Source organism: Phaethon lepturus, unplaced genomic scaffold, assembly GCF_000687285.1.
Source record: "Phaethon lepturus isolate BGI_N335 unplaced genomic scaffold, ASM68728v1 scaffold1381, whole genome shotgun sequence".
NCBI lineage: Eukaryota > Metazoa > Chordata > Aves > Phaethontiformes > Phaethontidae > Phaethon > Phaethon lepturus.
The window spans coordinates 26,381-52,470 of NW_010516739.1; the positions used below are offsets into that span (position 1 = coordinate 26,381).

At 39.7% G+C, this 26,090-nt stretch overlaps 1 protein-coding gene across 1 annotated transcript in view; it reads left to right on the forward strand.

Moving 5' to 3' along the window:
• Positions 1 to 17,119, forward strand: part of GRIN2A (glutamate receptor, ionotropic, N-methyl D-aspartate 2A) — a gene marked incomplete at its 5' end in the record, with an annotated part of 40,943 nt that extends 23,824 nt beyond the window's left edge. The window contains 2 exons of the mRNA XM_010296148.1: positions 13,514 to 13,752; positions 15,329 to 17,119. Of these exons, the coding sequence (XP_010294450.1) occupies positions 13,514 to 13,752; positions 15,329 to 17,119 (2,030 nt within the window). The remainder of the gene's footprint in view (positions 1 to 13,513; positions 13,753 to 15,328) is intronic.
• Between the last annotated feature and the right edge of the window lie 8,971 nt (positions 17,120 to 26,090).

Sequence of the window (26,090 nt, forward strand, 5' to 3'; positions counted from 1 at the left end):
ACTTGGTAGATGAGGTATCTTTCAGCATGACTGTTTTGTTATTTAGAAGTGCTTAGCTCAGTTCTGAACTGCTGTGAATGACCCCTAATCTAGGATGGATTAATTTAAACTTCTGTTAAAGATTGTTTATGGAATTGAGGTAGGGTGACGGGTTTGATTGGATTTCAAACAGCTTTTTTTCATTCTAACACAAAAATAGAAGACTTGTAGGTCCTCTTGGCTCTTCTGCCTTGCAGAAGAAGAAAACTTACTGCACATCTTTGATATATTTGTATGCAGTAATAATGACTCTTTCTTCACTTAGAGCTTGAATTGCATTTTGATTGTAGGAATGTTTTTTTGCCACAGTGAAATTTTAAGCCTTTCACATGTGCACACAAATAAAAATACAGCGGTTAAAAAAATTTCTGTGTTATGACTAAAATCCTGTATCAGATTGGAATATGGTATGTCTTATATAATCATTTTGATATATTTTTTACATAGATACATGTGTTAACTTTGCATTTCTCTGTCAGTGAAAAAGAGGGCTTTACTGAAAAATAAGTATGCACTTAAGGTCACTAATAGCACGTAACTGAGACTAAGATTGGTAAATTTCTATATAATAGGACAGTTTAAATGGCAAAGTGCAGGACCTTAGCATAGTGACCTCCTGTTCCATAAAAAACAAGGCATTAATTTTCAAACTACAGTCAGTAAGTATGTTAGCCTTCCAGCACATGGATTTTATTTCTATTCTAATATTAAATGACTGGAAGAGATGTAACCATCATGACAGATGCATTTTGTCTGGTGTACGTGGAGAGATAGTAGTGTCATCATTATTGATCTGTTGGATTTATAAAGGCTTGTGGCAGAAACATTGCTTACTTCTGCTAAGTAATGAATAGTAATGACCCATAATAGCTAGGTTTCAAGCAATTGCCAATTCTTGATTTTATCAGTTGCGATTAATTGAGTAAAATCTTTGCTTTAATTTTCTATTTGTGAATATTTTGTGAATAGAATATTCTTCTATTTGTGTAATGCTATTAAGAAGTGTTAGATGCTGTAATTCTGACTCATTTTTAGATGGGAAAGTTGAGTCAGAGAAGTTGAGTTATTTGTCCCATACTAAAGAAGGAAATGTTTCTGTAACCTGAAGGAGGATCTGAGGTGTCTTTGTCAGTTGTGGACTAACCCCTCTCGATGTTGCCAGAGCATCACTGAGGTTTTCATTCTTTTCGCGTTGCATTTTCTTCATGCTTACTCTTTCATCATTTTTGATACTTCTTATCCAACAGAAAGAAGTTAATCACATGTAAAGAAAAGAAATTAAATAGAAGGGAATGTATTTGAGCTATTCAAGAAAAAGCGTGTCAAAATACCAAAGGTGCTGCATTTTTATGCATCGCTGTCTCTGAATATTAGGGAGAAAACAAAATGGATGGGAGGGAAGAATGAAAAATCTTGTCAAGTATTTACACTTTGACCTGTGGATTTACATAGCATATGAATGCTTATATCTCTTATATCTCTTGTCCATTTTTAGTAGCTGAAAATAAGACAAATGAATTGTCAATGAAACTCAGTATTAAAACTCCCATATGAATAATTTATAGAATTGCAATAGATAAGATGGCACCCAGTTGGATGAAACCTTGTCATGAAATATCTGCTCCCATGTTCATCTTGCTGAGATATTACTTCAGAAGATGAGCAAAAATTTTGAATGCACAAACCACGGGGATTGTGAATGTGTTTATGGCATTTTTTCAGTGGTATTTTTCAGTGCCTTTAGAAGGTAGTCTGAGCAACCCATGAATGCTAAAATGTTCATTTTCTCTTGTAAAGGATCCCTACATTTGTTCAGATGTATGTCTCCTTTCATCCCAGAAATGTTTGCTACCTTGTCTCACTTTGTTGTGTCATAGGTCTAGATGATAATTTTCAGAAAAAACACCCCAACCAACCAAACAGGGAAAAAAAGAGGAAAAAAAGCCAAAACCAAACCAAACCAAAAACCCTAAGAAGGATGTTGAGGTTAAGATTTCTTCTACTGATTTATAAAATACATTGCAGGTGAACTGGAACAAAACAGTTAATTAAAATTAAAAATTAATTTAAAAATTTAAGTTAATTTTAAAAAATTAATTAAATTAATAAAAAAAAAACAAAACAGAAATTAAATGTAAAGAGTGATCACCTGGAACTAGCATGACCTGTTTTTGTAATCTAGACCTAACTTCAGTAGTTCGATGAGTAATCTTTTCAGCTATGAACTTACATAACTCTGTTTTGATAAGTTAGAAGGGATGAATCCAGAGTTCAGACCAACATCACTTTGCTGTATCAGTAAAAATCTCTTTGAAGAGATTTTTTTTCTAGACTAGAAGCAAGTATGGCTGGGCGGAAAGTTCCACCTTAAGATGATATTCGTGGTAAAGCCTCAGAAGAGTCTGAATGAGGTTGTTTAAGTAAATAGGCAAGCACAAATGAAGGTAGAAATACTGCTTTCACATGTATAGTCTCTGGAGAATTTATTATTCTTTAAGACTAAGCCTATAAAACAGCCAAGCGCCTAGCAGTATTGAATTATTATTCAGTATATGTAATAGAACATTCATCACAGTATGGAATAATTTCAATGAATGATTTTAAATCTAACGAGTTTCATCACTGTAAGAAAAAATCCTAATGAGTTGAACAAACACAATTTCTTGGTATGTTAATAAGAGGAGAGAAACTTTTTTTATAAGACCGAGTAATTTGTTTAAAAGTATAGCTGATTGCACCTACAAAATACACGATCTCATTTCTCTTTTACATTTACACAGTACTGAGATAGCCTTTTGAAATGTGTTTTAGAGCTTTCAGTGTTCTCTGCATGTGCCTTTCTCCTGTGATTTTTCTCGTGTGATTTTTCCTTGCTGCTTCTATATCATTCTCCTAATCCAAGCCAGTTCACTTATACATTGAACTGAAATTTTTGCGCAGTGGATAGGAACCTTTTCCCTCTTCCTTGCTGATGTAAAAAATCCAACTGATGTATTAATGACTTGTTTATGCAGGAGCATCTTTTCATACTTTCCAAACCACAATGCTTTTTCTGCATTAAAGTCAATGGCTTTGAACACTCTTTTTTATCTTGTTGGCACTGGAAAAATATCAAGGTAAAGACAGAGGGATGTAAGTTTGTGTTAGGGATAACTTTAAGTTTAGACTGGGTGGTTTATATGTATCTGCGTGAGTAGCGTTCCCATCCTGAGGGTAGTTCTACTGGGTGGACAGATTATACTGACAACTAACAATTACGCTGTGAAAGCAACTTTGAAGTCTCAGTGGAAGGAAGCAGGCTGCAAGATGCCAAATTCATTACTCTGAGAAGGAGGAAGAGGGACAGAGGGAAGGAGGATGGGAGGGAGTTGCTGAAGAATTCTAAGAATAGCTACTTAGTTGTCTCAAAAATGGAATTATCACCACAGTGTTTAATCATCACTTGGTCTGTGCAGGTTCATATACATAGCCCAGTTCAAAGGAAGCGGAGATAATATGCATTTGTTAGTAACAAGATTAATTGTGTTGGATCACTGAATCTTTTTACTATACTGAGTTGAGTTCCTTTTCCTCATATAAAGGATATGCGTGAAGTGTATTACTAGTGAATTTCTGGCTTTGTACATCTTACTGTCTGTACATCACATCTCACTATCTGCAAAAGCTTCCAGCTGATGAGTAGCATCTGCAGTGTTGTGTAAAGTAGTCGATTGTTGGTATAATTCTAAAGCGCGGTGGTGGTTGTGCTTTTTTTTTGGCTTGCTGTCATCACAAGACAAAACTTTCATTGTTTTTTAACAGAGAAACAAAAATATTTCTACAGAGACACAGAATACTATTTCTCAATCTTCTGTTGAGAAATAGAAGCACCCAGGAGTTCTAAGGAACAAAAATGATACAGCTGCTAAGAAGCAGCGCCATCATTTTATTTGGATCTTCCGCCCACAGCCACAGGAATGTGTCAGAACAGAAATGTTGTGCACTGAAGAATCTCCTGATACTTGCTTTGGTTTCTTTTATAAACCTCTGCAAAGAGCAGCTGGGCAGGCTAACACGCTCAGAATCCAGCATGTTACCCTAGCAGCTGTCAACGGATTTGTGTGCTAGCTTGCCATTTGGTAAAGGCTCAGGCACACAGGCTGCGGAATTTAGCAAGTCTCTGACTGTTGGACTTGTGAAGGCACCCATGTTCCTCCAGCCTTCCACAGTAGGAACTTCTGGGCAGCTGTCTGAAGGCCCAGGTATTGTTAATACTGCTTTGGCTTGGGCTGCATGGTGCCACATCAAGCAGAGCGGTACTTTTCTGAAAATATCCTGCAAAATAGTTTGAAAGACGTTGCTTCTGAAACCTATAGCGTCATGTCTTTGGAGTTTGAAGCAGAATCACTGAGGAGTGAAGAGAATTTATTTCTCTTTCTTTCTCTTTCTCTCTCTCTTTTTTCTTTTTTTTTTTCATTTGTGAGCAAATGAGGTTATTGAACTGCAAATGACAAAGCTCCTTGGGGATTAAGAGCGTAAGAGGGCTTCAAGTGTGCATGGGATGGAGAGAAAGACAGCAAGGAGCCTTTAGCTATGGGGGATGTGGCAGAAATAGAGGGATAAAAGACGCATGACAGCAGAAATGGATGGAAACAAGGAACAGAAAAACGCTGGGTAAAGAGGGCAAGTATGGGGCGGAGTGGGACAATACCAGCCAGCTGGCCAGGTCAAGCATGTACTACCTGTGAGGTGTTTGTAACCCATTGCCTTACCTACTGGCTATGGGCTCAGTCCAAATGAAGGTCTGGGAAGAGATCAGCAGCGAAAGAGGGCTGGTGGTATAGCAGCTGTATTAAGCCCTTAACCCTTAAAGCTGCAACCTTTAAAGCAATTACAAACACAGAGATGCCAAGAAGAAAACTGGTTTTGTTTGAGTTTCTACAGAGGGTCTGTTATCCCCTTCCTAATCACTTTCAGTTCTGGTTAATCTTTATGTGCTTTTAGGATGGCTTAGTACACTAAGAATTACTTTCTTGGGTGGGTAATTGCTTCCCACTCCTTAGGGGTAGTAGGTACCTGTGGAAACAAGATTTGCCCCCTTACATTTGGAAGAGGCAAGCTTTTTGCTATTTTTTTCATATTTTAGCATAAGCCTTCCAAATCGCTGTCTAGATTATAAGGAAGTATAGCAGAGTGACTCAGTGGCTGTTAAGAGACCGAGAAGGAAATACGTATGTGATTATAAGGACGTATTTTCACTGCTCAGGCAGAATACACCCACAATCCCAGTGATTTTCTGTTTATATATTTAGTGTCCTTCTTAAGCAGTGGGTGGAACAAATGTGACTGGAGAGCGTGAGTGTATAAGTGGAGGGTGTTTGTGTAGCTGAACAAGAGTTAGAGGGACTGTGATATTTAAAGTCTTGCTTAGCAGTTCCATTAATTCATCCTTAACTAATGGGGGCATGCAGAGTGCAGTCATTAGCTCACAATAAGTTTATTGCTGTCAGTCATCTGTGTTCCTCTCACTATTTTTACAGGGGGAAATAACAGAAAATACGAGAGATTGTTTTGGGGAATCCAGACAATTCCGAAAGCTGCTGTGCTTTCATAGAATCTCTTAGATGAAACATGCTGTATGAATCTCATAACTAGGTGAAACTGCAACTGATGAGCTTACTGAACCAAAGACACGTCAACTCTCTATTCAGCGTAAAGACCCTCTTAGGTTAGGGTCTGCAAGCGGCGGGGTGCTACCTTCCTCTTCCATCACTTAGCGGGAGTTCTCAGCAGAGGCAGTGTGAAACAGTCTGCCCCTGAACTTGAAAAATGCCGTTTGTTCGGTCTGAATAAGCAGATGATTCTGCAAGTGCAGCCACAGTCTTTTGAAGATGATGCCCTACATCTGACCGATGAGAAAGCATATATTTAACCCTTTTATTAAAGATCTGTAATTGGTATATGTCAGGGTTTTTACCTGCATGCTGTCTCCTCAGGCTCAACCTCAGGTTAGTGCTTTGCGCAGGAGTCACCACCCCTTATACTGTCAATACCAGCCTGTTTCTTTTTGCACCTTCTGCTCTGTCACGCGCACTGTGATCTCCTGCTGGGGTGGCCTCCTCCTGCCCTGCACCTTCTACAAGTCTAGGGGATGTGCTGACACCAGAGGTCTGTTGTACTTAACCAATGAAACAAGAAAGATGTCGGGCTGCAGCTCAGCTTTCTCCACTCGGGCAGAACATCCTTTCCTTGCCCAAAGCACGCTCCTGCGGAATATGCAGACTGCAGTTAGGTGTGCGAAGCAACACATTACAGGGGAGAAGTAATTATTCCCGACAACTCCTCCACGAAAGGCAGTGTGTTCTGCAGCCAGCGGAGGGTAACTTCCCATGCAGTTGCAGTTGCCTGATAACGCCTGCCGCAGGACCTGGCGTTGGTGCAGGCGTATCCAGCGCTGGGGGTTTCCACAGCTCAAGTGCCTTTGTGCAATGGATCTTACTGCGTAAATCCAATCTCTCACCCATGTTCAAGAGGCCGACAGCCCATTTTAGAAATGCCGCTGCCAGAGAAACCACCATTAGGTTATTTTTTCCTCTGTTTTAGGTTTGCTGTTTCTTTTAAGTTCCATTGGCACCTCAGTGCCACGTTTTGGTTTGCAGTAAGGTGAAGGTACAGGCTGGCACTCTGAACCACCCTGAAATTGTTATTTGCAAACACCACGTGAAGTGTTAAAAATCTTTTTCTGGGTCCAGAAGGAACATACAAAATAAATTTCTTCTCCCTTCATCTCTGAGAGTAATTAAATAGCTTAAAATTAAGGTAAGAACTTGATGAAAATACCCCTCTAGAGTACCTATGGAAGCAGCTGAGGCAGCCTGTGAACCATCAGTGATTAGCCCCAGGAACCTATGGCTTTAACCTACCTGGTTAAAGTAGGGCAGAAAAACACCTGTCTTTTAAAGAAGAAAAATAAGAACTCAGTGAATTATAGACTTCAGTGCTTATAGAAATATTAAAACAAATTATTTAGCAATTTACTTTGATCATTTGGAGGATAATAAGAGAATCAAAATTAAAGAGTCAAATTTCCAATTAAAATCTTGTAAAATTAATGTGATGAAGAAATTATGACAGAGATATTAAATTTCCCTCCATCAAACACTCTGTCCAAACTTCTGCTGGTGTTGCTCCTCCCAGGGCTGCCTGAATGCAGCACACCTTTTAAAACCAAACAGTGTCTCAGACTTCTCACTGCTATTTTGGACTGTCATGAGTCTGTACTTAATCTGGCTGTGCTCCCAAGCCACGCTGAAACCCAGCCCAGGCTTGGCTTACTTCCCAAGAGTGAAGATCAAAGGAGGTAAATCATGGCCTGCCTTTGATTTTCGAGGGTGTTTTTCTACCAGGATGAAGCTCGCCCCACAGCAGCTGTGGGGAGGAGAAGGATAAATGCCCTGTGGCCGTGGACTTGGAGGAAGGAGGGTGGAGACATTCCCAGGCATGCAGCACTTCTGATGCTTCTTACTTACCGACTATGTCTATGCTCGTGATTTTGCCATCAGGAAGGTGCAGGGCTAGATTGTCCATCTCTGTCCCTTTCCTCCTCGTTTGTATCCCCAGGGAGAGGGGAAGAAGATGCTCAGGTGCCACTCAAGCTTTAGAGGTCTTGCTTTGTTTGCTGGGATGGAGCAGCAAGTTGATTTTATTATTTGCTTTTTAAATAAGCAGCAAGGAAGGTTATCCTAGTGTGTCTGTTCTCTTTTTTGATGTAATTATAAAACTTTGTGCTCGTTTATTTCTGGCAAATTTGTAAGCAGGGACATACTTGGGTGATAATGAAAGATTTTATTTTTTTTTACTAATCATGAGGAAGGCATCAGACAAAACTGTTATTCCCTCTTGGGGGGAAAAAAAATCTTACCCCAAACTGCTTTTCTAGAAGTACATGTGGAGAATCATGGATTATGTGGGTTTGGTGTTTCTCTTTTTTATAAATAACATGTAATTTTCAGGATGTGTGCATCTTCCTGGATGCATGTGTAGATGTAGAGGGAAAAACCACTCAGAAAACCAAATAACATCAGCGAAATGACCCGTAAGTTGGGCAGCTTTAACCATCAGTATCTCATGCCTGGCCCATCATCTGGGAAGACACTGCCTTTTTGGGAGAGTGGTTTAATGAGCAAAGCTGAGAACCAAGGGAGAATGCCCAGACAAGATCCTGGGCCTCGGAAATGAAAGGAATCTGGGGGTACCAGTAACCGCCCTAAAAGAACCCCTGAGAGCTGACAGAGCTCCAAGAGAGACAATGACAGAGACTGCAAAAGGGCAGCATGTTTTTGAGCTCCGAGAGGATGATGACAGGGATAGGTGACACCACAGCCTGCAAAAAACGCTAAGGACTATGACGAGGAAAAGTGTGTAATTCTACCCTTTGATCTGTATCTTTTCTGTGTCTGGATAATGATGTTTTTATTATGAAGAAATTGTTCAGGGGACACACTGGACGGTTTATCACTCCTTCCCAGAATGATGAAGTGTCAAATACACACTAAAATGTAGAAAGGAAGGCACTTCTGGGACAGTCAGAGTCAGAATGGCCAGCTGGCGTGTTTCTGTGCAAATAGGAGTCAGAGCAGAGCAGCACAGCCACGGGAACAAACCCAAGAGAAATACAAAGGGATCAGGGTACCGTTTGCACTGTAGCCTAAAAACATAGTGAATAGGCTTGAATTACCACTGAGAGACTAGAATGCTGCAGTTCATTAGAGAAGGCAATACTGTATTTGGAGTGAATAGACTAGAGGCCCAACACTGCTTGAAATATAGATCTTTAAAATATTTGCTTATACTGATTCTTACACTCTAAATGAGGCAGACTTTTTATGATGCAGCGCTATAGAAATTCTTAAAATATCTTAATGTACGCACCATACAGTTACTGTGATTTTGCAGGTTAAATATACTGTGAAGATACTAAACAGAAAATAAACACTTTTTTTTTGGTCAAATATATTGGAATTGTTCATTTTCTAATCTTGTGCTAGTGTCACGATGTACTTCGCTGAAATCTGCAACTATTCATTTAATCGTTAATCTCGTCCACACATGGGCAGATACAGAAAATGATTGCGGCATTACATTCCTTTTAGTAAATGTCTGAAATGAAAACAAAAAGCCTTAAAATAAGTCTGATTAATATTTATAAGTAACTTAAGACCACTCCTATTAGACGCAGACTTGAACTCCATTAACGCTTCGTTCATTGACGCTTGGCATTTATATATATTGAGGTTGCTGGCTTAGATTTCCAAGGTTTTTCTATGGGAGATTTCGAGCCCTTACTTGCTAACTGGAATTACGCACATCATGGAGACAACTGAACTCTCCGGTGCCTAATCATTAGAAATTTCTGGCCTTTCAAGTGCCGAGACTAATACATTGCTATGGATGACATCACCCTACATGTTCACCTCACAAGTTAGACCACCCAAAAGGGTTTGAAAGACAGCTTTCCTCCACAAGGACTTGATTCTTTTAAACATTTTTTTCTGAACCAAAGTTTAACTAGCCTCAAAGTTCAATGTTTTGAATTCCAACTCTAGGCCAAGTTCAGAAGTGACTGATTTTTGTAAGGAACAAATCGACACCTCAGTTAAAAAATTCCTCATACCTGAGGATTTTGTAATAAAAATCATATCCTAAGGCATTTTAAAACCATACATATTTTAGTTTGAATTTCAAATTGTAACAAAGGTTTGAACATGAAAAGTTATGCCTTCTGTAAATATCTGGGCTAAAAAAGTAATGAGCAGAAAGAACAGTACGTAGATTAGGCATTTTTGCCAGTTTTATAGGGTCAGCTACGCTGAAGTGTTATTACAGTTAAATCAGTAACTGTTTTGTCTGTGCGTCTGTTTCTGTGTGTATACACGCACGTATATAAACATATACTGTAAGTGGTAACTGATTCATATATACAAACTAGAATTACCAGCCTAATCTGTCCCTTCCCAGATAGTATCATTTCATAAATGTGACAATCCAACAATTCACAGTGCTTTGCGATCTATAAAATTGTGGGTTACTTTTGGGTATTAGTTAACAGTGATCTCCGTCAGATATAATGGAAGGGATATTGCGACAGCAGGATCTGCGAGACTCTGGGATGCTTTGCTCTTCATAGCTTGCCAGGGCACTGTCATTTATCTTGACTCAACACAAGCTTGGTTTGTTTCTGTAGTGACGATTTTGGGAAGGTTAGTGGATTATCAATAGTTACTTTAGATGTACATGCCAAAGGGAAAGAAACACAGAGGAAACTAATAAAAAAAGAGGTTTAAATTCCTTTGCGAGTTTTGTTATGAATTGTAAAAGGGCACAGCAGTCAAATCAAATTGATGTTTGACAATCCTGGGAGATGTGAATTTTCCTGCGGGAAGTAATGAGGGCTGATTGTCAGAGCTTCAGCTACTAATGCACAAACCAGAAATATTGCTCTCTCTTTGGACTTGGGTTCTTTTCTGTTCCATAGATTCTGTGAGTTTTATTCATAGACCTTGGGGAGGACTTGAAAGAGAGACGAGGGGAACAGTCCACTAAGGTTTAGCAGAATAAAAGAAATCCAAATGTGCTAAGATATGGAAATGAAATAATGCACCCCAATTATCTATGTAGCGACAGAGTGCAATATCTATACTGTTACAATTAATAATTTATTGTCCCTGTGTCCTGGATTAGAAGACTTTTAAAGATTCATTAGGATTTACTTTCTTCTTTGGGGATGCTCTAAGGTATTTTGAAGATTGAGCACTGTAATTTGGGCGAAGATACACTGCCTTTTTCTGATGTAGAGGTTCAATTCATGCTTCAAGCACAAAACGGAGCCCAGAATTAACTAGGAACCAAATAATCTCTTTTACCAATTTGTGAAATGCCTTTGCTAAAGTGCCTCAGCACTTGTCCTTTCTACTTCAATTTTTCCTTCACTTTCTATGAGAAGCAATTTCTCCATCACAGTCTTGTGTTCTGCTTCCAACTCACACACCCGAATTATCTGTGGGCTGCAGCTTTCCTAGTGCCCTGGCACTCTATCCTGCAAAATGCTCTTGCACAGCAGGTCATTGGTCTTCTAGTCTAGCTTGATGGTAGCTGAAATGTCAATATTATGCCAATAGCTGAAATAAAGTTTCTAGCCACTTTTTTTCTTTACTGCAACGATGTATGGATCATAATACTGAAAATGTGTTCCCTAATCACTGGGTAAGGATTAGGGACCTGTAGCGTGGGAATTCTTCCCCCACATTGAAGCCATATCCTAAACTGGGAGACATACCAAGGCACCTAACACTGTACTTTTTCTGGCCCACTGTATTGCCTGCTGTATTTTCTAGAAACAGTGAAGTTTATGTCATTAAAAATAATAATAGAATTATTCAGCTGACTATATCCCCAAGAGAGCAAAAAGGCATGCATGTACATGCAATGCTTCAGTAAGAACAACACTAAACGTTTGAAAATTAATATATCATGCGATATAAAAACCAATCTTGGCAGGAACAGTTTCTTGCACACCCCTGTACATGTTGGCAGCAGCAGCCACTGCTAAGTGATAGTGTCCTTCATCTGAGGCCAAATCTCATCAGTGAAATACGGATTCTAAGACTAAGAATACACAGCAGCGGGAGAGGGCGGATCTGCTTCCTTAGCTTTTAAGCAAATAAGTGTTTTCACGGCAGTAAGGGTGTGGCGTAGCCAGAACCTGAAACCAGGAATGTTTCAGGCACGCGATGATGCCATATGTTTTTCTGCCGCTGCCCAGGAGGCAGGTGGCAAAAGGCCAGCGGAGGCTGTCGGGAGAAAGGCCGGGGGATCTGGAGGGCCGGGAGGGAGCAGAGGGAGGTGTCCAGGGCACCACGCGAGAGAAGGCTGGGACTACGAGACGTGGGAAGGGTTTGCAGTTACTGCTTCACCCAGGTCTCTGGGGGAAAGCAGAAGAGACGGAAAGCCAGGAGAACTGTTTGAGAGATACTCCTAATGACAATAAAATGGTTTTAAAAAGAAACTGAAACAGGAGAAGGGGCAAACTGTATTCCCACAAGTATCCAAGCGTTGTGACCGTTATCTTCTATAGAAAAGCAGGTGGTGTATGAAAGCCAATAGACTTTCTTAATACTGCATCGTAAACAACTATTTTTTCCTCACTTGCTGCATGTGCTGTATGGGTAAAGCTAGTCAAGCTTTCCATTCCCGATACAACGTTACTGTAACCTGCAGCCATAGCTTTGGGTGCTTTCACATCCAGTGCTGGTGATTGTCATTGCTTTGCCATAAATAAAAGTATTACTGGGAAGAAAAACAGAAAGCTCTAGCCAGAATGTTGCAACTTATAGAGAAAGGGGAAATAAGGTTATCATGGGTCTCACAGGAGAGAACAAACTTCTTATGCCATGTTTTAAAGGGGTTGTGAGAACATGTGAATTTTATTTGGCGATGTTTAAGGGAAAGGCCAAAGGGAGGGGTCAGCGTGCATCAGGGAGGAACAAGTGTAGGAAAATGGAGAGGAAGGGGCATAAAAGGGGCTGGTTGTGGGTCAGGATGCCTGCCTGCCTGAGCCCTGTGTCTGATGGCTACAGCCTGTCCCATCTCTTAATAAACTCAGTTCCTAGCTGGTTTTGATGTGATCTTGCTTTCTGTTCCGTGTTTATGAGTGTGGGGCAGATGATTTGTTAGGGGACTTGTTTGTTAGGAAAGCCCTGAGGTCCAAGCCGGTGCCTGGGTAAGTGGCATACAGGGTCTGGGCACAGATGTGGCACGGACTTAGCCCGTGCCAGTGTTTGAGGGGTCTTACAGCCTGATGTGTTTGTGAGTCACGTGGTGGTGGCGTGAGTGCGTTTCACTGGCGAACGTCCGTCCTCGTGCGCTGGGCGGGAGCGGGAGGATCAGGCTGTCTTCATGTGTGTTTGTGAGTGCCGTGTGGGTGCTGTTAGGGACACTGCTGTCTCTGAGGGTCTGTGTGTGCGTCGGCACCTCTGGAGTACGCACACGGGCTGGTCCTGCCGACGGGAGCAGCACCGGTGGCATCTGTGGGACTGGCACGGGAGGAGCCCACGGGGTCTGGGTGTGCACCGAGCACAGCTCTGGGGCATGGGGAGTCCCCTGGGACAGGAGCTCTCTGGCTCCACTCTCTGTACCAAGGGGTACTGGTGACAGCAAGCAGAAGGAAGTTTTACCCACATCACAGATCCTGCTTTTTAGAGCCACCAGCTTCCCATGTAATTTATGACATCTGAGGATTTATGAAATCTGACGACATCTGAAACTAAGGTGCTGTGAGTTGAAATCTGCTATATTTGCAAATCCTTAGTAGATAAGACTAAAGTGCTCCAGAAATGAAGCATTAAATGGTGGTGTATTTTTAAGCTTGCAATGACTTTTGAATATTGTGAGCAGCAATTCTTGCGTTCTAACTGGTTTGACTCCTCGCTCTCCCTAGGGGAAATGGAAGAGTTAGAAACCCTGTGGCTGACTGGTATTTGCCACAACGAGAAGAATGAAGTCATGAGCAGCCAGCTGGACATTGACAACATGGCAGGAGTGTTCTACATGCTTGCAGCAGCCATGGCACTCAGTTTAATAACTTTTGTCTGGGAGCACTTATTTTACTGGAAACTTAGATTCTGCTTCACTGGAGTCTGCTCAGATAGGCCGGGCCTGTTGTTCTCCATCAGCAGGGTTGGTATTACTTTCATTTCCCCCCCTTCAGGCAACAGCCAGAATAAGCGCTACCCCTCTAAAATGTTCTCTCTCCTTTTATTCCCACTTGGACATTTGAAATGCAGGTTAGAGCATCAGCGTGATGCTCTGGAGTAGTCAGTGGGCTTAGGATGTACTTGTACTCCATGGGAAGTCTTTTCTCCATTGGATTATTCTAGGGCATGAATTATCATATGCCAGGATAATCAGTAATCCAATGCTGAAAACTAATACATATAGGGGAAATTTTGATGAAGAAATGGTAGAGCTGTTCAGATCCAGGAAAGGGGTTAATTTCCACAAAAGAATCCGAAAATAAATACTAAATTGATGACAAACATTAGCTCTAAGCTTTGTGTATTTCTGAAACAAGGGGATTTTAAGTGATAAAAATATACTCGAATATTTTTATAAGCTTTTCTTGATAGAAAACTTTAATAAACCATATGAGAAAGGGTCAAAGACAAGTGCCATTTATGTTTGATTAGACATTATGACAGGTTTTAATGATAACTATCAAAGTCAAAGTGGAGCTGCATATCTAAATATTACTTGTTGTAAAATAAGGGAAGTATGTGCTTGTTGTTCTATTTCTGACAAATAAGTTGGGTTTTGTCTTTTTTTTTTTAAACACATAGTACTTTCATTAGGTAATTGATTTTTCTGGATTTTTTTATATAGCTAAGGAGAATTGAGAATTATACTAAAATGCCTAATTGCTTTAAAAGGTGCTGAAATTACCTTGTTGAGTAAATTGGACTGTATTGGAACTACATTTAAAATACGCTGCCCTACCCTGTTGGGGATTGTCTAGAAAAGCATATTCAGTTTAACCTCCACATTTTACATTTGAACTTTATATTTTTGGCCTTTTACATGTGAAATCCTCCTAACCAATGTGGGGAAAAAGTAGCACTTATTTCAAGGGCAAATTTCTGAGAATTACAAGTTTACAGGGTCAGAACTGTCAATTGAGCTCACAGGAGTAACTGATGAGGTTGGAGTTAAAAGATGGGCTTCAGCCTTTTGCTCAAAATGAACTCAAATTCAGGCTTTAGAAAGAGCTGGGATTTTCTTCTTATGTACTAGGGTAGGAAACAGAAAAGCTAAACCATTATTTCAGTGAAAGTGAAGAGTACCTTAACCTCCAAGAAAAGAGCCTGAACGCAGGCTTGTTTAGAGGGATAATTTATTCACTGGTTTAAAATAATAGTTTCCATTACCGAAGGTTAAGTTACATTTTGTGATGGGTCTAGGGAAGCTTTTGGGGTACTTTCTAATCTTCTTTTCTAGAATAAGCATTGGAGGCCAACGCAGACCACTGGTTTGTAAAATACTGGCAAGCTTTTTCCTTTACAATGCCGACAGATAGGGCAGAAATTACTCTCCCATATCGATGTAAGGAACTGCTAAAATAATAGATATGTACTTCTACTCTTTCCAGTCATTAGATAAGCAATGTTTAATTGTTCTTTATTGTTAATAAAAAGTAGAATGGAAGTATTTAAAATTTATACCTGGTGGTTTAATTTGTTTTATATTACTCATATTACAGGGTATTTACAGCTGCATTCATGGAGTACACATTGAAGAGAAAAAGAAGTCTCCTGACTTTACTTTGACCAATTCCCAAACCAACATGTTAAAACTACTGCGAACAGCAAAAAATATGACCAATATCAATCCTTCAAGAATTACCTCCCCCAAAAGAACAGCTGATTTTATCCAGAGGGGTTCCTTGATTATGGATATGGTCATGGATAAGGGAAACTTGATATTTTCTGACAACAGATCCTTTCAGACAAAGGACAACTTTTTTGGTGACAACATGAGTGAATTGCAAACAATTCCTGGCAATCGACACAAGGACAATCTTAACAACTATGTTTTCCAAGGTCAGCATCCTCTCACGCTGAACGAGTCCAATCCAAATACAGTAGAGGTTGCAGTAACAACAGAAGCAAAAGTGAACTCCAGACCCAGGCAGCTGTGGAGGAAATCTGTTGAATCTTTACGTCAAGAATCTGTGCGTCAGAGCCAAGGTTCCCAGAGAGAAAATGGGTCGGATGAAAACAGGCAGCTTTCAGTGAAAAGCCAAAGATACCTTCCTGAAGAGATTGTCCATTCAGATGTATCAGAGACATCAAGCCGAGCTACTTGCCATATGGAACCTGAAAACAACAACAAGCACCACAAAACCAAGGACAATTTTAAAAAAAGGACAGTAGCATCAAAATACCCAAAAGACTGTAGTGAAGTGGAACTGACATATCTGAAAACCAAACAGAGCTCTCCGCGGGATAAAATCTACACGATTGACGCTGAAAAGGAGCCAGGATTCCGCTTGGACACACCTCAGTACATTGAAAACATTGTCCTTCCAGAAACCATAGAGTTTCCTGATGTTTATCAAGATCACGATGACAACTACAGGAAAGCAGAACATGCTAACAGGACTCCCTCGCATAACGAAGACAGTCTTCCAAATAATGACCAGTATAAACTTTATGCAAAGCATTACACTTTAAAAGATAAAAATACTTCCCTAGTTGACATGAATGATAGATACAGACAGAATTCCACCCACTGCAGAAGCTGTCTTTCCAATGTGCCCACTTATGCGGGACACTATTCGAGCAGATCTCCCTATAAATGCGACGCATGCTTGCGGATGGGGAACCTCTATGATATTGAAGAAGATCAGATGCTGCAGGATACAACGAACTTATCACTTCCTGAAGAAATATATGAGCATAGCTGGTCACAAAATAATGCTCTGCAATATCATAAAAAAAATAAGTTGAGGATTAGCAGGCAACATTCTTTTGATAATATCGCTGATAAATCTAGGGAAATTGATATTGGAAGACCTTCTCGTAGTATAAGCTTGAAAGAAAGAGAGAAATTTCTACAAAGTAGTCCATATGCAAGCATGTTCAGTGTTCCCTCGAGCAAACTGTTGAGCAACAAGGCCTCACTTTTAACTCATTCTCTAGAGGACAGTAAGCGGAGCAAGTCCCTGTATCCTGTTCACTCAGATGATAATCCCTTTCTGCACTCGTATCGGGATGACCAGCACTTATCTCTTAGGCGAAGTCCAGCTGATCTTTATAAACATTCATTACCAACAAGAGGAAGAAATGATAATTATTTAAGGTCATCCATAAAATCTACAACATCATACTGTTCCAGGGATGGTCGGATCCATAATGACATGTACATTTCAGAGCATGTTTTGCCTTACGTTGCAAATAGGAATAGCTTGTACTCTACTCCAAGGGTTTTAAATTCCTGTAGCAATAGACGTGTGTATAAGAAAATGCCTAGCATTGAATCAGATGTTTAAATTTTCCTTGAACACTTCATCTATAGGGAAGAAATAGTTGCCACCATCTTAGAGGGAGAATTTATCCTTTAAACAGTATCCTGCTATTGTAAATGATATGTAAACCTCTCCCTTTCCCAGTGTACTTTTGTACACGAGTAGGTAAACTAGTATGCTCTTAACCATCCTTTTAAAATGTGTTGTTGAAAAGGATAAAAAAATAGCCATTTATGTATGCCTTATATATAAATGGCAAACTGTACTGAAATAGCCCCAATATATGTTGGCAACTATGCTGTTTTGTATCTAATTATTTTACTATTTCAGTTACTCTCATTTATGTTGCTAAGTATCATTCAATGTACTTTGTCCTTAGAAATGTTTAATGATTTTCTAGTACTGGATAAGCAATATGGTATGCATGTAGTATGGCACAGGCAAAAAGAATTAGGAATGCATTTGCACAGTTACAAAAGTAAGACTCTAAGAGAGAACAGAAAGCTAGATTTTCAAAAATATATTTTAGCTTCATAATCATTTTCAAAGCCAAATAATAATAAAAAACCCCAAACCCCAGGACCTCTATAAATAAAATGCAGTGTGTTAGCACAAAATTAGTATGTTCACTCTAGACTGACAGAAAATAAATGGGGAGGCTGTAGGCCCAACCATGTGAACTGCTGTGTACCAAAAGGAAGCCCCATGGGTATCGGTTAATGTTAACGTACAAATGCTTTTCTTATATTTCACATGCATTTACCATTGCAAAGAGCTCATTGAAAAGTCTGCAGTCATCTTGTCAAAGATTTCACAGCTGCCTAATCCAGAGTATATATTTTTAGATATCGCTATATGGCACTTACTGTGGAGCTGTGGACTTTATTAGTAACCTTGAGGCCTAATATGTACGTATGTTTGCGTTTGCCCCTTGCAGGTGATTACTCAGGGCTGTATAGTATTTCTTTTACTCCTTCACTTCCCAAGCCAAATTCCAACCCACTGTACTTCTTTGTTCATAGCATGTTAGTGACATCTGATTAATCGTATGTTAATAGTATTAAAGCTGTTAAGACAGTATCAAACACCAAGAGCCATCAGCTCAGTGTAAGCAGCGAGGATTGACTGAGCGCAATACCATTTATTTGCGGACGCAGTGAAGGGTTAACACCTTTTGAGGGACTTCGTCCTTCTAGAACATTGTGCATATTTGTTGAACATCAGACCATTTTTTTTAAGCTCTCCGATCAAGCCTGTTACATAAATCGAATATATGCAGGCATAACTAAGGAACGCTATCTTTATTATCACCTACTGGCATACAGAGATATGCACGTAACAGGGATGCGTTGTTACATGACTTCTACTTCTAGTAAAGATCAATCAGGTTATTTCACAAATAAAATGTCTGCTACACACCTCACTCCCACCAGACCCTCCCCTTTAGATTTTAACCACAAGAGAGTGTGGAAGGGAAGAGAGGAAGGCTTTCATGTGTAAAATATACAGATGTAAATTTAATTTAAACTAAATAAGTAAATATAATTGCTAATGTATTTAAATACTGAAAGCATTCAACAGGCGGTGCTCTCCCATTCTCCTGCTACTCTGCAATTACTCTAGGTTTTTTTATCAAGAGGAGCTTTAGATTATTCAGGCATTATTTCTTACATTTCACTGAAGAACAGTGAGCAGGGAAACCATTACCACTGTGAATTGGAAAATGTGAATGTTACCCTAACTTTTCCCTAAACTGAAACTCATTTCAATAGAATCACGCCTGTCAGCTGTAATTGTGGTATCTGCCTGCCCGCGGAACAGCACCCAAGTTGTTTAGCGTGGTATAGCATGCTGCAGAGCGGAGTGGCAAATGGGAGATCATATAGATGACATATAGGGATAGACAAAATGTAGCTTCTTGAATTTTGTTTGCTTTTTTTTTTTAAAAGCAGATTTAAGCTGACTTCAACTACCAAACAGTCCAGAATGAGTTCTTGGTATTTGCAAATGTACTTGTATCTTCACCATGATGGTGAAAGATGCTATTTTTGAAGGAATGAAATGTAATGACATTTGGGCTTCTGAGTTCCTTTCCAGCTTCCAAAAATCTCAGTATACTTTATTATAAATATGTTCAGAAAGCAAATCTATGGGTATCTGGGTGCTGTCCAGAGCAAATATGTTTTGAGTATTCTTTATTCAATGTTTGGTCACAATAATTGGCCCTGATTCACACGGCATGCTTTCTGGTCGCTCACTGGATGTAGTTTGTATAAACAGAAGATTTACCTGCCCTAAGAGAGAGTCACATTTCTTAGGAATAGTCGCATGAGCTAAGCAGGGCCAGGGTGTTTATGGGACGAACACTACTGCTCCTGAACCAAAACCTTTTCCCAAAGACCTGGGTGTCCTATTTGCCTTAGGTCTACAGGAAGGCAAATGCACTAAAGGCATAAATATTGTTGTAACGAGTTTAATAAAAATAGTTCAGGCAAATTTTAATTTCCAATCCAAATCATAATATATTAAGTAAAATCTTAACTATTTTGCACTACCTAGTGTATTTCAGCAGATATGGCATTTGCTGTTATCATACCAAAAACTGCCATGCAAGTCACTAAGAATTTTACCAAGTGAATCATAAAACTCAGTGGTGGCTCTTGTCTTTCACATCACCTTAAAGCTCTCAAAATATTTGCTGATCACTCCAAGTCTTTTGTATCATCATCTCTAACGAGACACACATAATTCAATCTGTAGGCAAGTACTGTATGTGAAGTTGTGGAAAAGAAAAATTCCCATTTACAACATTTTCTAAGTAAACTGTTGAGATCCAAATGTAAACATCCTAAACCCAGGTGGATTTATCCTTCTGTGGAATGTACAAGCAAATGAGCTACAAAGAAATATATTGCAGTGTTTGCTGCTTCTGATTTTGAGCAGATTTCTGGTGACTGTAGAGATTTATTATTATTAGCTGCAAATATGCAATATAACCACCTCCCCTAAACCAAAGCAAATTAAAGAGACAGAGGGGAGACTTGATAGTGTGGCACAGCAGTTGTTCACATGGAAATAAAAGATGCTGCCTTAAGGGAGAAAAAAACTCAACAAACCAGATACGGAAAGTAGAGGGAATAAGAATCTGCATGCATTGGTGGTTTTGATCTTGGCATATAATATGAGTGAATAAAGGGGGAAGCCAAGGCTGAAGTGTAGTGTTGTAGGCGAGTAGCTGGTGTGGTTGCAGATGTATACGTGTAAAGAAGCAGCAGCTGAGAAGTTGAAGAAAAATCTTCAACAGTAGAGCCACAAGGCACAGCTTGTGAGGCTCAGCCATAGAGCGTGTGGAATTCTGAATATTGCCTGAGCTTTATTGATATATTTGCACTGACTTTCAATTAAACCAAGATCAAGACTTTCTGTATTTCCCTCTCTCTCACTCTAGCTGCTGCTATTCTTGAAGAGGAGAAAAGAATCTTCCTGCATAAGTGGCCATCCTTTCTGTACCTTTCTGGATGGTGCTGGTGACTTGTTACATTTTCCTGATTACAGCTCTAGCGGTGTGTTGGTCATTCCTATCTCCAAGATTTCCCGTGACTCCAGCTGGAACTGAATCAGGCTTGATTGGGGCCAATGATATGGGCCGTTCTCGGTAGCATGTCCTGTAGTGTTACAGTGCTCCTGGACGACAACTTTTATGGAGGCAGGATATTGAATTGCTGAGGAATGGAGTAGGTACATGGAGGTAAAAACAGCTACATAGACATACCTGCCTCTTGCGTTTTTCCTCTTTTAAAGACATTGTAGAATTTCTTCATGTTTTTGTCTTTCCCTTTTCACCACAGTAAATTTTCCATTTTCCATTCAAATGGATTTTGTGTTCTGCTTGTGTTTCTTAGAGCAGTGTAGCCACCCACTAACGTAAACGCATGGAAATAAGCTATTTTAATATATAAGATAAAATTAAGGAAAATTAAGAGGTTTTGTATTTCTGGAAATTTTCATTTAATGTTTTTGCAGCTTTTTCTCAGAATTCATTATTCTGCTATCTGAGAAGCTCGGTTAGGGAAAAGGGTGCTGTGGACAAACAGAAACCAAATCACCACCAGCTCACCGTGTTTTGGCAGCATCTCATAAACACATGTCTCATTCTCTATGATCTGTCAGGAACACTTAGGAGGTGAAATAAGGTTCACAAGGGAAATCAGGAGTGGGTTTGTTTTTCCTGGTGAAAACAGATCTTCTTACATAGTTTTAAAGGTGGCAAAAGCTGGAGCTGCGTAGCATTGGGTTTCTGTCCTGGAAGGCTAGGCTCTTCCCATTGCCAGCGGGGGAGAGAGAGAAAGGTCCCCCCGGCTGGCAGGTCAGGGGCGGAAGCGTTGGAAGCGGTGTGTGTGTGACGTGTCCCGAAAGATTTTACCTCTCTCTCTTGACCTTTTACAAAATACAGTCTCCTAGCTTAGACATCTCAGTTAGGTGGGCTTAGAAAAGTAATGGCCTGCTTACCCCTGGCCTCAAAAATCTGCCAGTTAAATCTGCAAGTGAGTACCTCGTTAACCCTGCAGGTGCACATAGGTGCCTGTGCTTACGCAAGTAGTTACTAAGGTACAGGTGGCACCTGCTGTTCGTGGGCTTTGCCGTGCTCCCAGCCTAGTCGGTGTCATCGTTATCTTTACACCAGGTGACTATCCAGCATGAAAGAAAAGTGTCAGAAGCTGTTCCGTGTAGAATAACTTACTATTTTCACATTTCTGCAGTGTAGCGTATGCATCTTAGTGACGGGGAAGATTTTGGTACTATTCTTTCCCTTGCTGGGTTCATCAACATAGAACAGGAATTGAGGTACGAATCTAAGGGTCTAAGAGCCAGCTCGGATTTAGGAAGAATGCAAGACGTAAATCTTTTTGTTGTTTTACATTGCATTTAAGATGTTTGATATATAAAACCTAGTGAAAACAGATCTTTTGTGACAAAATCCTCTCTCAGCTAATATAGAGCAGTAACCATCCTGTGGCTTGGCTAGATTGTGGTGTTAATCATCATACCGTGTGCTGCTTTCAGGTTGGAGTGTCATACGTTCCCTTGCTAAACTTGCCCTTTCCCAGCTCTAGTCCTGTCTTAGCTCAAGACTCCTTTTAAAGTAGATACCTTTCCTGTATAGGGCAATCTGGTTTGCAACGTAAAAACGGATTTCCAGTGATACACTTAAATTGTTTGTTTTGCCAATGTTTTTTTTTTAATCCAAACTTCTTTCCTACTGAGAGCTGAGCCTTCACAGTATAACAGTGCTGAAGGAAATTCTGAAGGAAAGAGCATAAAGGCCTTTTAAAATATTACTTTTATGATATAGGCCAAACTCACCTGTACTGTCTTATTGAAATGTATTAGCAACATGTTAGTATTTACTATCACTAGGAGGGAGCGCTGTTTAATCACGGCTGTGTGTTTCTTTGTGGATGTAAATGCAAGTACAGACAGGGATGAGGTGTGAGAGAGGAAAGGCTCGACCTGCTCTGGCTGGAGTCACCCGTGAAGCTGTGGTTGAATGGGAGTAGCCTCAAGACCGTCCCGTCTCTTGCATTGCTCAGGTCATGCAGACCTTTCTGTCTGATATGCACATACTGTACATAGCGTAAAATTCTTGTTGATGCTCAGCTTTCATCGTGGAATTAATCCCATGTTCACCTTCATTACAGTGTCGCAGCGATGTTTGCAGGATGGAGAGGTGGCTGTTTATGTTCGCTGGTGTCTGTTGCCCTGTTAAATGGGAGCAGAAATCCTGCCTCGCTTCTCTGCTCTGCTGGGGAGGGTTACTGCACTCTTTGTAAATAACCACCTCATTTATTTCACCTCAGGCAAGCTTTCAATTTTTTTTTGCCCTGCTTCTCTTCACCCGTGTACAGAGTGTGCTCTCTAAAGATACGTGTTCTTCCAATGTCCTGCAACTTTGGAAGTCAGGATTACAAGTGTGCGTCGCCCTGCCATGCAGTGAAAATACACTTAGTTCTTCTCGCAGGTTCAGGAGCTTTTTTGTTGCATACTGCAGAATATATCTGCTGTGGTTGAAACTGGTTGAAACTGTATGTTTTGGTTTTTTTTTTTTAAATGAATGCCAGTCTAACAGCTGTAAGAATCCACTGCTGATTTTGTGATGGTTTTGTCATATCTATAATTTAAGAACCAGAAATAACATAAGTAAAATTGTTACCTCACTGTTTACCAGGTTTTTGTTGTTTTGCACTTAAATGACACTTTTTACTCCTTTTGCTTAATTCTTTACCTGTATTGAAAACAATGCTAAATTAGTAGAGAATATAGCCATGCTGTAACGTTGTCATGCAATACCTTTATTAGTAGATAACCACACTAAATATAGTATTACATATTTAAAAGAGAGATGGTTTTGACTCTCCAACTTTTAAAAAGTAGTGGTGATAAGCAGTTATACTCCTAGATGTTTTGTCCTTTCCCTTTTGTATTAGTATTTGTTTTCACTAATATATTTCAGAAACTATATTTCTATGTGCACGTTAGAAAACTGTGAAAATAAATACCAATAAATATTGTGATACTTATTCAGTGCACTGTAAAATTCCAAGTGAGATGATACTTTGCTTGGGAATTGATGAAGGTTTCCTCACTTCTCATAAATGATACTAAGCTTTAATGTGGGCAAATGGTAATATTTACAGTGACATGAAATTTTAATGGAGAGCGTCTTGTTTTGCACTTCTAGTACTCTTAGAAGAAATGATATGTTTTTCTCAGCAAATGCATTATGAGAATACATTTGTTTAATTTGTTTTGTGCATTGCAGTACATAAGAATAGCCGTTTTGAAGAGGTTTGTGTTACATCATTATTACAGGATTCTTTAGTCTGATATTTTTTTATTGAGCCCGTTTAATAATGGTGTTTAATGGCAAAAACCTTTTGGAGATATATTTTGGCTTCTGTTTCACACTGCAAACCCTGTATTTGGACTGATGGTGATGCAGTCGAAGGCCCTCACGAGGTTGCCGTGCCTTCCCGTGCTCCTGGGGAAGGAGACCTTTCTTGTTCCCTGTTGGGACAAGATTAGGGGAGTCGAGAAAAATTTTGGAGGATGTGTTGTGCAACATTTGAAGCATAAGCAAGCTTCAAAAGTGGAAAAAAAATAATTAAATTGAAGGTTCACAGTTACCCACACTAGCGGGTGGTCTGTGACAGGCTGCGAGGTGTGTGGTTTCTGAAGGAAATGATAATTTTTAACTGAAATGATTTGAATTCTACTTAAGTTTGTGAAAGTCACTGAAAAAATGGGAGGTTTTCTTTAAAGCCAAAGTCTTTATGTTGTCATACGAGGTTTCACAGGAAAATGGGCCAAAGAATACAACTAAATATGCAAAAGGTTAATCCTATGAAAAAGGTATGCTGTCGTCTTGATATGCACAAGCATATTAATGGTAATAGGAAGAATGTGTGTAATTTTCCTGTATATCGTTATGTAGGGTTGCACTATTTTGAATGATACAAGCCTGATATTTTAATTACCAAATACCATAAGAAGCTGTTTATTAATAGTTTAAACTTGTTAACCTAAATATATATACAGTATACACACGTGTGCGTGCATACACTTTCCATCCTAGTCGTGTGAGGGATCTCCCAAAGCCGTGGGACACATTCCAGCAGTGCTTTAAGTGATACTCTTCTCTCTTTCCCAAACCTCCGAAATCCCCAAATCCTCTAGCAGCATTTATTGTAGTTTGATACCTGCTACAGAAGACGCTAAAGGACTTGCTGGGATCAGGATTGCGTTGTGCTAGGACATGTGAAAACATGTGAGAGGAGAATCCCTGTCTGAAGGAGCTGGAGGTGGTACTATAAATAACACAGCCATAGGAAAAGGATGTCTTCTCATACTGTTTTGAAAATTCATGGCCAGAGAGGATCTATTGGCCTGGTGACTGACTTAAAAATTCTGTGTCAGCTTACACGATCCACACCTGGTCATTAAAGATGTTACTTAAGGTAGCTGAGGAAGGATACCTAAAACCCAAAAATTCCAGGAAAGATCAGCTGGTCTGTGTACCAGTGGCCGCCCATATATTCTTCTGTGCAGACTGGGCAGTCTTCAAACTTGGTTTGCCACACAGAGACAGTATTTAGCAGTGGCGTTTAAGTCAGAATCACTTCTCTCAATGCGCAGGCTTTTGAGCTTGCTATTATTGATGATGTGGAGATTTTGACCAAGAGATGATTGTGGTATTCAGCTTCTTTTCTAAATTTACAGTGCTGTAACCAAAACTTATGAAGAAACATCCCTTGGAATAATTTGTTTGAATTAATTCCTGAGCTTTTTTCCCAAGGGGAGAGTTGGATAGTTACTAATTTTTCCACCTTAACCCAGAAACAGAAAATTCCGTCAGGTCAGATTTTGTCTACAGTTCATTGCAAGTGTGTCTTGGACAACTTGGTTCCAAGTCCTTCATCTGCCAGAAGAAAATTTTTGGTTAGCTCATTTTTCCTGGCCTAGGTCTGGATTCCAAACTTAGGGAAAACACCTTTTGACTTACATAGAGATGTGTGAGTGAGTGATGGGAGAGCACATCCTTAGTGAAGATCATGCTCAGAATTAAAAAAACAAAACCAAACCTCATGTTGCAAAGGTATGGAAGTTGCATCGTGTAAAGTTGTGTACAGCTAGGAAGGAAACTAGTGCAATTTTTAATAAGAACTGTTTACAGTTTATACTTTACATTAGCTATAATATTTTGAAATAGTCTTATTCATTGCAGAACGTCCATTTTGCACCGATGAAGAACAGCTTGATCTCTCTGTCTTCACACCTCACACCCCCGTGTACATGCATAGTATATCTTGCGTCTTCCCTGTCGAAACCAGAAGGTACACACACAATTCATTAATGTGTTAGGCAAACTCCTACCTGATTCTTAACTAAGTATGCTATTTTTATGCAAAACTTGCATCCATACATTTCAGGTTCTCTC